This window comes from Neurospora tetrasperma (genome assembly GCF_000213175.1).
Source record: "Neurospora tetrasperma FGSC 2508 unplaced genomic scaffold NEUTE1scaffold_1, whole genome shotgun sequence".
Lineage (NCBI taxonomy): Eukaryota > Fungi > Ascomycota > Sordariomycetes > Sordariales > Sordariaceae > Neurospora > Neurospora tetrasperma.
In genome coordinates, this window is record NW_009799099.1 from 3,176,677 (window position 1) to 3,188,012 (window position 11,336).

Below are 11,336 nucleotides of genomic sequence, written 5' to 3' on the forward strand. Positions count from 1 at the left end.
ATGTTTCTAAACCCAGTCAGTGAGTGGGCAATGCTGTGTTGGTTGCCAGGCTTCTTCTGCGCGAGCGCCCAGGGCAATCTGTATTTTCCCGGTAGTTGGCTAGAGAACCGTTTACGAAGCCTCCAAGAACTACATCTCATTGCCGGTGACGTCTGTTCTTGCTTGTGAATGACGCGTCGCAATAAGTGAAGTGGACGGTTACAAAGTCGACAAACGGGTAGACAGGCGAATGGATATCACAATTTGTCTTGATGCCACCGGTAACACCACAAGGACATCGAAAGGGGGGCCCGGGGAAGGGAAAGGGGGTGAAAAAGGACCGAGCACTTAGAGGAGCGGCGCCGTTCAACAAGCGGACGAGGACCGGATCTTGTAATCAACACCCCAGAACAAAACCAGCCAGCCAGCGCCAAACTTGAATTCGAAGGGATCACCAACTTCACAAGCACAAAGGCAGCTGGGCAGCTGCAGCACGGCAAGGCAAGAATTTGTGGTTGTGCGGCCTTGTGCTGTGAGAGGGTGTGGTCGCAATGACACAAGAGTCGGAGAAAAAAAGGGACTTGCGACAGGGCGGGCAGAAAGCGGCCAGGTATCCTGCTCCAACCCAGCCCAGTTCTTGCAGAGGCCGACCTGACTAACCTGAGCAACGAACGGCACGAGGGGATACCAAACCCCCCCGCCTGGCGCATCCAATTCCATCGGCTGGGGGGAGCCATGGGGCATCACAATGAGATCCGAAACGATCCGATACAACTTCATCGACTTTGTTCCCGGTCCTGCTGCTGCTGGTTGATGTCTCATGTAGTACTTTGAGTACCGTATATCCCCATGTTGTACTTGCACGTATAAGTCGTCAATACTGCCGCTGCTTTGTGGTCGATCCATCATCGTTCGTCTTTTGTTATCGGTGTCTGTCCCGACAACGTTGACGCTTGCAAGGAGTGCGATATCCTCACTTCCCTACCTACCGGTATCCAGTCGCTCTAGATGCAATGATAGGCCAACAAAGTCGACATATCGCCTTTGTTGTGTGACAACACTGAATACCAATCAATAGTCCGATGTCGCAGCCGAGGGTCCCTTTGATTTTCCCCATGCCCATGCTTCCGGGGGGTTGGTGGAATGAAGTGATTGATACTGACGACGTCAGTGATGCTTCTCGGCTGGTCTCGACCAAGGCGCGATCCCGTCAGCCAGTCCACCCGTGATGAGATGTGCGAGATGAGATTGGGACTTGGCATTCTGGCAAAGCTAAGGATGTGAGGACGAGTGGATTTGAATGGAAATACCGACGAGAAGAACAGGTGGAGGCTGCTAAAGAGGCGTCACCGTCATCTTGAAAGTGACGATCACTGGAGAAAAAAAAGCGCAGATACCTAACACCCAGCCCAGATTTGATAATGAGAGATGGTTTTGGGGTGAGATTGCCTAGATTGAAGTGGGGGAAGCTTGTCCCACTGAAGCCCAAAGGGGGGGGGGGGTGTTTGGGGTAGGGGGGGTCGCATGATCTCACACTAGCCGTCACAAATCCGAGCTTGGCATCGCTAGTAGCTGCACTTGTACGGTACGCGGGTGCTGGGACCTGGTGCCGCGCTTGAGATTTTCTGGGATGTATCGACAAGTGTACACCTCTGCAAGGATATAGCTGGTTAGCACGGTACCTTGCTGGTACAGAAAACAGGGGTCAAGAAGAAGCCAGATTAGATGTTTATTGTGAGAAGATTAAGGTTCTTTGCCTCCCCAAGAACCGTGCTAACAAGTTAGCTCCATACAGATGTGTAATAGCGACCCGAACCTGATATTTTAACTCTGTCTTCATGATAGCCACAATACATAGCTCTTTGCGAGCTGACCTCCTCGCAGTTTAGGGTTAGTAGGTGTTTACCTGGTGTTGGCAGCTAGAGTAAGGTGTTAGGGTTAGCTTCGGGAGTGTAGGAGACGGTGAGAGTCTCCCGCATGTGAGGATGTCATTTACGATTTGAAAAAGTGCGCATCTGGCGTTGTCGCGATGTCCTAGTTCGCATCTGGGTGATGGCATTTACTATAGTGATAGTTGCGCGCACACAGACGAGACCAAGCAGGAATTCTTGGCTGTCTCTCCCAGTAAGTTTGAATAGCCCCACACAGTCTGTTTGGAACTCAAACACAGTCGGATTATCCGGGTCAACGGCAGCGGACCACCTACTGCGTACTGTACTTGGTACTAGGCTGCGATCCTAGTAGATGCGGTGAGTGAGGTGAGTTTGCCATTACAGTACTTACCGGCTTTAATCGTAGTTTACACTGTACACGTGTACACGCCTTCTGCTGTGCTCGTACCGCACGAATGCGCTGCAGCGCTTCATCTGCCCCAAGCCTAGAGGTACTTACCTACCCCCGGCCTTGAAAGTTGCAAAAAGACTTCCTACTCGAAATTACGAGATATTTCACCAGTACGGTATCGTAAAATCGAGTATATCCTTCGCGGCTGCCCCAGCAACTTTCACATCTGCATCGCACATTCGTTTGACTAGGTACATATCAGCGCATTCTTTGGCACCTGTATGGGCGTAACGAGCAGTTCCACTCCCCAAGGCAGCAAAAGGCACACCTTTGTATCGCGATGGTCTCAAGACGGACATTGTGGATTTCTTCGTCAGTCTCAATTGCGTGCCATGGATGGGTTGGGAGCTTCACAGCGTGAGATACGTCCCTTTTCACTGTGCATTATGCAGATGCTGTGCAGGAACGCGATGCGAATTTGGAAATCGCAGCCCTGGTCAAAGTTTGTGACAATCTGCCAACGGTACCCCCGGCTGTTTGGGTCAGAACGATGACATGCGAAGCCGATGGCAATCAAGCGTGAGTGAAAGACAGGCTCCAGAAGAGGAAGCGACTGTTCTTGATCAATTGAGATCGCATTCTCTTGGGCCATAAGAACAGCGTAGAACACATGTTGTACCTCAGATACCGTACGTCTTTTAACATCTGGTTGTTTCCCGGGACTTGATCTCAATGTTGCTTTCCACTAAACGAGGTCGCTAGTCGATTTGCGAGAAAATGCCTGATGACCCGGAGTTTCGCAGATTTCCCTTGTCACTCATGCAATCTAATTCTGACCGTGACCGTTGGGTCGGATGGCAGAATTGGCCAACTTGTTCGGGCGTTATTACAGTGATTTCGGCCTCCCTGGCCGTAACCACAATGTCTATCACTGTAGGGTCATCTGAATGACGAGCCTTTTCCCAACACAGCAGATGAAAGGTTGATCTTTTTAGGTGCGAATGGCCGAACGACACCGTATCAAGACCTTTTGATTGGTGACCAGGGCCGCATCGTAGCATATCTGTTTTTTTTTCTATCGGACTGAGAGCGGTTCAAGATTGGACAAATGACTCGTACCAGACTTTCCGTGATTCTAGAATGTTGTCTCCGTTGATCTTTTCTCAGAGGGGTTGCGCCGAATCGAGATTCAGATATCGCGCTAGCTGGGGCCGGTTTCAAAGACAAACCAGATCAATCTCAACTCATGTGAGACGAACAGAATCAGCAATCAATCCGAAAAGGTTTGGACGCTACGGCTGTCTTGTCGGGCCTCGAGAGGTTCGATTGCTACTGAAACAATGAAGCATTGGTCAACAACCTGTCAAGTTCGTTGGGTCAAAGACGGCGATACCTCCTCACTCACATACTGTGGTACGATATCCACGGCTTCTTCATCTCACAACTAGATTCCATCATTACCCCACGTTGCTCACAGCCTGGGTATCCGGTCACTCACTATTCGTTACAGCGACGACGACAGGATTGCCCTCGATGAGGCCAACGTATGTCGATTATCGGCAGATCATGCACAGCTCCAAACAGTGGAGGTCGCGTTCTAATGGGAACGAGCGGAACTGAGGACGATTCGCGCTAAAACATGGCTATCAGTAGCTGTATGGAAAAATACTGCAGAGTGCAGTGCAGAGGTACCTGCTGCACAGGTATGGTACAGGACGCACGGTGGGTGGAATCTCAGTTTATGTCAGATCGATCCATCATCCACCTCTCCGAATTTCCGGGTTGCGCCAAGATGTTCCCACTCAAGCACATGCCGACAAGTGCGAATCTCTCACGGTCATGAAAGCCCCAGGAAAAGAGGAAGGTACCGCGACACTACCTACAGTAAAAACCCCTGCTTCTGCAAGCCCCCTTTAATGCTAAACCCTTCCCTTTTGCAAAGAATCTTCAACTGCCCGCCATTCTCTGAATAGCTGATATTGTGTGAACCCCTTTTGCAAAATGAGGGGTGTTTACTGTAAACGACACCTACCTATGTAGCACGAGTATCACGGGCAATCCCACAGAAGGTGTCGCTGCCTTGACAAACACTCAAATCATCACAACCCGCTTCCAGCGTCACAGTAACCGTCCGGGTGGAGAGTCAGCCTGGGTGCCGCTTGAACCTCAGCAGAGGCACATGGAGCACATCACATCGCACATCGATCTGGCCCGTGCCTTCCAACCGTTCCCACGGCAAAGCAGTAGTAGGGATCGGGGGTCGATGAAGAGCGCAGGGAAGAGCGGGGCCCGGTGCAGCCATTTTCGAGACCATTGATTAGCGTATTTTTATAGCAGGGGTTCCATTGGCCGGATTCCAGATGGCTTGGACCTCGCTAATCGATAATCGAACGGAGGCACAATGGCAGTTGACGGCCTGCGAGTCTGTGTGTCTGCTGCTGACATGGGTGTCGGGCCGGGAGTTGAGCAGAAAGCTCAGTCCTATCGAGAAGATGACACACCACCAAAAAAGGACAGATGCGAGCGGTGTCAGAAGTCAGGCGGGCTGGCGGGATCCAAGAGTACATGGTAACCAAGCATCTGCGGGCGGGAAACATGTGGGTGGCCTTACCAGAAATCTGCTCACCAATGGCGCTCATCTCGAGAGGTTCCCCGCTTCGGTGTTGAGCCTGTCAATCTCGATCGATGTTGGAAAAAGAACCTGATTGTTAAACGAAAATGAAATGAACAGTCATTTGGCGGCCACGATCTCCTATCAAGCTTCTCTGACTTTCAATAGTGGATGCACACAAGGTCAACAGGTACGTCATTACACTAGTCGTGTCTGCCGCCCATGAATCCCGTGACATGCTGTCTCTTGAAAAGAGCCAAGATACATGTACACTACTGGACGTGCGGTCCTTTCGCTACTATCGAAGGAAGAGGGCCCGACGCTGGGGCCGGTAAAGCTTCGAGACGGAAGAGAAACGTTATCCGTCGTTTTGAACTGAGTGATAGTTACCAAGTCAGGGCGTAAATGAGGTGCTCATCCGTGTTGGAGACAGGTGTCTCCTCTCTCCATCATCCGAGTGTTCAAGTCCACCAAATCCACCCTCATCGGCCTCGCATCGCCCGTCATCTTGCAGATCAAAAACGTCGATTTTCTTGTTTTGTTCGCCCTGCAGATCTGCCCCTGGCCGTTTCCAAAGGCGCGGGGTGGGCAGTGCGATCATCCAGGGACCATGACAGGTCTGCAAGCCAGTTTCCTGTTTTGTTGCCTGTTTGACAACGGTTGCGACCAATTGCAGATGCTTGCTCAAAGGGGAAAGCCTAGTTTGGTAGTGAGTGAGTTTGGCGGTCCATACAACCCCCCTTTTATCAACAATAATTGGGGCCGCCAAATGCTAACCTATGCACTTTGTGAGTGTATACACCCGGGAAATCTGGTACAAAGACCTCAAAGCACCTTCTAGCCACCAAAGAGCGCCCAACTGTATGTACTAAGAGGGGACAAAAGAACGTTAGGCTTTGAGAGCCCCAGTAACCGGGTACAAGTGCTGTCTCCCACCAGAATCAGACCCTTTAGGTGCAACTCTTAGCCAAAAACCTTGAACTTTACAGTTTGCCGGTCTTACATGTGGGAACACGATCCCGATTGACCACATCTTTTGCACCTTAGGGGGGTACTTGCACTTTTCGGGGGCTGCACCTTGAGGGTACATTGCTATAGTGAATTGCAATGCGAACCTGCCAGAACCGAGTTGGCAGTCCTCTTGCGTTGAGGTTTCCTTTTCTGGCAGCCTCCTGGGATGCGACATGCAACGCCCGTCCCGGGCAGTCGCTGACCACCACGGCCACCGGCACCAACAACACGGCCAGTGGTTTCACCGGATTGAAACCGTAACCACGTGCTGGAGCCACTATTGGCAGATTGGCCGGCGCCGGGATCGCTTGCCGGAAAGCATGGCATTGCAGCGTTGTAGTCAATTTCGCCCCTATCAAGGTAGCAAGCCCATGATCGGATTCAATATTTCAGACCGACCTTTCAGAAACGGGCTGGGTAAAATTGACGAGATGGACTGCGATTGATCTGCTTTCGGATGCGATTGCCGCTGCAGAAAATGGCCAGATTTGATGTCAGCTACAATGGAAAGTGAGTGACGGCACAGACTCCACTATCAGCCATTTCCATACACTACACTACACAAGAGACATCACCTGTTATGGCAGACACAGTACCCGGACACTTCAGTTTGCACACACGGTACTTGTATGTATGTAGGTACTTACTTGTCTCTACCATACCTACTGTGGCGTGCCCTCAAGCTGTAACGTACGTACAGTACGTACCGCGGCTGTTGCTGAACTGCCCGGGATCTTACATCAACAACGATTGAGATATCGATGATCCGACTTTTCCTTTTATTGGACCGAGCGTTGTCTCGGCTATTTTGCCGTTAGCTTTGATTGGGACGGTTCGTCGTTTTTGCTGCTTGATTCATCGCCTACATACAACACTACTTCCAATCCCGTCCTTGAGGTCAATAGTGTTCACTTAGTACGCACGCTAAAACACCCGGTGAGCCGGCGGGCGGGCTTCTGCCCCAAGATTCTGGATAGCCAATTTCAACTCTCATGATTAGCCAACGGCAGAGTGGATGTGACGAGGCGCCGAGTTGGAAGTGGAAGGCAGGGCAGGTTAAGTTTAGAATTCCCGTCCCATAGTCTCACTCCCCGCCCGCCGTGAGACTGACATCTTCACCTCACCGTCTCTTTAACAACGCTAATGCGAACTGCTCCTACGGGCTGCAATGCTGGCATCTTGGACGTATCAATGCTTCCTGATCGAGATGGAGGGATCTTGTCGACAGCATCATCGAGATCGCGAGGCTTGTTGCGGGTTGGCGGCTCAGTTCCCGAAGGACCAGACGACTACGGCACATACACTTTTGGTTGTAGGAACAACACCAACTTCAACTCGGACAATTACTACACCCCCTCCAGCGAATGGAAGAAACAACAATTTTCACGGTGTAAGAGAGATCCCGATAAGCCACGGCAACCAGCCAGCCAGCCAGCCAACCGGGGCGATGACAACCGAGGCCCCATCTACACTACTTTGAATGGCAAGCATCTATTTTCCTTGGCATCTCAACGCAGATATGGGTATGACAACATCGGGTCACAAACCAGAACAAGATTGGTGTGGTTCGCTGACAGGCCATTAATTGACGCTATTCCTGAGCCATGCCACCAGACTGGGTGCTGTGCCCCTTTGGGTCATCGAATCGATGGCTCCCCAGCCCCCCACCTTCTCCGGCACTCCCAGAAATCCCATAGTGCCAGATTCCCGAGATGGACGCTAATCCAATAAATTGCACGTGGAGACCATAATCCCCCAATCAGTCAGCGTTGACGAGAAGCCAGTCGCATTCTAGAAGCTTGGGCGATAGGCAAAGAAAGAGCAAAAGAAACGAGACCCAAGGAAAAAGAAAGAAGGAAAGAAAGATGGGGCCATACAGGCGCTTTTCAGCACCGCTACTGAAAAGTCGAGAACTCCTTGTCGACGGCCAAGCCTGAACAAAACAAACCGTCGCTTCTGGAGAAAAGGACAAAGTTCACCAGGGTCCAGGGCACAATCGGTCCACGACGGCGCCGATCTGGTATTCGATAATGGATGCCAAGAATGCGCACATGGCACATAGACGAATGGGAATCACGGGATTCGAACCTGGATTATCTGCATCGTACCATTCTTATGAACCCAAAGAAAAATCATCACGCCTAGTCTACCGATGTTTTATCTTACAGCCGCGCTCGACAATCTCTGCTCCTTCAGCAGCAGGCGCCACCGAAGCAGCAGCCTACCATGGGGGCATGCTTACCATAGGACACTACAGGCTCGGGTCCGTCTCCTGACTGGATGCCCTTTGTACCCAACCAAACCACATGTTGCGTGCCAGGTTCAGCTTGCCAGAAGCTATGCGCTTCTGCGATACTGCCTTTGGTTCATTCGCCTCGAGGCTTACCTACACTACAAGCTTAACCTTCTGTCAGGTGTCATGGCTCGAAAGGCCGACAGCTACCGACGGCTCGTGCTCACTCACTACCTCCTCAATCCAACACACAGTGAGATCGTCGATACGGCACTGCGCACAATAACCGTTATTGCACTCATCCCGCTAACCTCCGCTACCCTACCCAGCCCGGTCCATGTTCCCATGACCCACCCTTCCCAAATCCTGCTGCGCTACCGGCTCGCGGCGAGCTTCCGCACCCAAGGAGATTCACAAGCGAGGGGGGCGAATAGATCCAGCCCACGGCGTGGGGCCGGACCCTTCGATCTACATAAATGAAGGTCTTGGAGCGCGGTCACATTACTGCTACGCTATGCATACTAAATATCATACTTAGGCCAGATGTCCAGTACATACTGCTAGGGTAGTTAGTGGCCTGTTATCTCTGCGACTACTTCTGATATGCCCATCCATCCCCGAGGTTTATTATCGTCACCACTTTTGGCGAAGGAAGTTCAACACGCTACGACGTACAAACCCTATTCGAGGAGACCGAGTTCCAGATGTTTGGTACGGTAGCATCATCAGGTTAGTGCACGCCTGGAACAAGGCCTGATCTATTGCGCGTCCTCAGTGAAACGAGGATGAGTAATACCCCGGTGTACGTGCTGGTCAACGTCAAAAAGGGAAGAGTTATAGGGCCATCACAACGCCCAGTAATAGCTCCACGTGGTTCCATCTTGGCGCCGGGAGCGTGTGTTGGTCGAAAGAGGTTCTTCCAACCGACGGCTAAGCCAAACAAAGAAAAGTGTGGTGGCAAGAAGGGATGATGTGGAGCAGCTTCCTTTTGGGTCAGTCCATGACCGGGTATCGGCTTCATATATGCGGTTGACCTATGTTCACTATTCCACTGCGGTCAAGATTTTAACCCGAGGAACTTTGTTTGGGGGGGTATTTATGACAGACACGACAATGCATGATGGATTATACGGAAGACACGATTCTGATGCCCAAGGGCTATCATGTTTTCAAGCAGTCTCGACATGCCCGTTATCTCAATTGTGGTAACTTGTGCTCGCAGGAAGGATTCACTTTGTCCCACTTATTCACCACTGAGATCTCAAAGCTCCGTGGTAAATCTGCCACAAAGCTTGCGAGATTGGTGTCTCGTGGGTTGGGCGTACCTCGAAGAACAAAAGCAAGAGACAGTTTGTCTGTACCATGACATGTGGCATGACCTGTATCAGCTACAACTAAAGACAGTGGGTGGCAATCAGTACAGATATATGCCGAGGACTCACCGGTCTCGATTCACTCCCACGGCCCAAGGCCCTCCCTGGAGCTCAGTTGCTGATGCAGCGCCTGTATTCAACCTGATACGACTGCTTGAGATCGTTGTCCCCGAAATTATGCTTATTTGGCGCCGGCCCGCCAGCTCTTTGGCCGTCCATAGCTTTGTGGTCGTGACATAATACGAGGCGTCAAGATCGTATGTTTCGCGATCTCAGAGCAGTCTTACCCGTCAGCCGACCACGGGAGCGGCAAGCACCATCTCAACCGTGCGGGGAAGGGGTTAATGGGACAAAAATCTCCGATGTGTGAGGCTTCAAATGTTGAAATGAGCCGTGTGTGTGTGTTAGTGAACACAGGACGTGGAGTACACGCAGGTTTCCTGAGCGATCGTTGTGATAGCCGGCATACGACTCTGTGTCTGATGTCCCTCAGCTCTTCGTCCAACCGCCGTTCGTATCATGTCCTCTCAGTTCCAAGAGCGCTTGTACTCTCTTCACTCCTGCGCTCTATGAAGGGCAATCAGCAAATATCACAGCCGTGGTAATATGGTTCTGTGGTTTGCAGCGCGGCACGTTATGTGAACACAAATGCTACCACGGAAACACAAGTACAGGGCAGGTCCTAAATCTATACACACCCCTCTCGTTCTGGTGGGTTACCCAAGTGTACTCTTGGGCGTCAGCGTCTCGTTCAAGCCTAAAAACTATCCATATGCGGGACGGCCGGGGTGGAAGGCTTGTTCACTAGTGTATGTGTTGAATGGGAGTTTGTGGTTGTCCACCAATCCCTCCCTCCCAGGATGTTGTTCCATTCTCCCCCACCCCTCCGTTAAAATGGCCCATCTGGTCTCGATCGCCTGATCTCAAGCCATCCCGATCTTCTTGCAACACTGGTCGGGTCGGTCAGATTAAACGCATGAGCGTACAGCCCTTTTATGTGCACAAAAGTATCCGCTGTGTCTTTCATTTGAGAATCCATTTCATTTCAGGTTATCTCTGAAGGTGGATGCTGGGGACTTTGGACACTCCAAGTTGTGACAAGCCATGGGATACACTACCGCCGAGCCTGTGCATAAAGTTGCGATACCTTGCTAGCAGTATCTTTGTACTTTACCACACCACCCTTGGTCACCACCACTGTTCAAGAGAGTGAAATCTCCCGTATGACTTGGTGCGTGGGTTCGATGCGGCACCTTTCTGGTTGTATATCACGGGAGACACGAAAGCTCGAGCCAACCAAATCGCGAGCATAACGAGATCAACCCTGCAGTACGACAGGAATGCGAGATCGAGAAAGTCGTCTCGACATACGTAGGTAGTTTTATGCTCTTTCGCGGAAATTTTCTGATTCTTCAAAACAACAGCTGCAAATGCCGTGCGATGGAACCTGGCAAGTGACTCTCTTTCGACGGTAATATCAAGCGCCCATTTTCTACTTTTCCCCTTGTCGACATCGAAGCAGGAGTCGCTGAAAAGTACATACATAGTGTTATGATTTGACTCTTTGTCCTTTTTTTCTTTTTTCTTTTTGCACCCTAAAAGCCGAGACGGCACTTCGATAGGTGATCAGTGGCCAGGTTTGAGCAAACAGCATGATAACGGTGAATTTGGGGCGGCCACAGATATACACCTCTGCATGGATATAAGTCATTAGATCGAGAATTGGCAAAGTGGCGATAACCTTGTTTTCCGTACAGAAGATAGGCCTTTTCAACGCCTCCCAATCCCTGAATACTGTAGAGTGGAAGTACCGAGCTAATGACTTATATCCATGCAGAGGTGTAGG

The 11,336-nt window shown here is 51.0% G+C and overlaps 2 protein-coding genes across 2 annotated transcripts; one reads left to right on the forward strand and one right to left on the reverse strand.

Annotated features, from left to right (window-relative positions):
- Positions 1–345: 345 nt before the first annotated feature.
- NEUTE1DRAFT_107502 (uncharacterized protein) lies at positions 346–1,241 on the reverse strand (the record flags this gene model as incomplete). The annotated part of the gene is made up of 2 exons (XM_009849800.1): positions 346–960; positions 1,143–1,241. 2 exons carry the CDS (start codon positions 1,239–1,241, stop codon positions 346–348), a joined length of 714 nt encoding a protein of 237 aa, XP_009848102.1.
- Positions 1,242–7,027: 5,786 nt separating this feature from the next.
- NEUTE1DRAFT_134918 (uncharacterized protein) lies at positions 7,028–7,607 on the forward strand (the record flags this gene model as incomplete). The annotated part of the gene is made up of 2 exons (XM_009849801.1): positions 7,028–7,407; positions 7,499–7,607. 2 exons carry the CDS (start codon positions 7,028–7,030, stop codon positions 7,605–7,607), a joined length of 489 nt encoding a protein of 162 aa, XP_009848103.1.
- Positions 7,608–11,336: the final 3,729 nt, after the last annotated feature.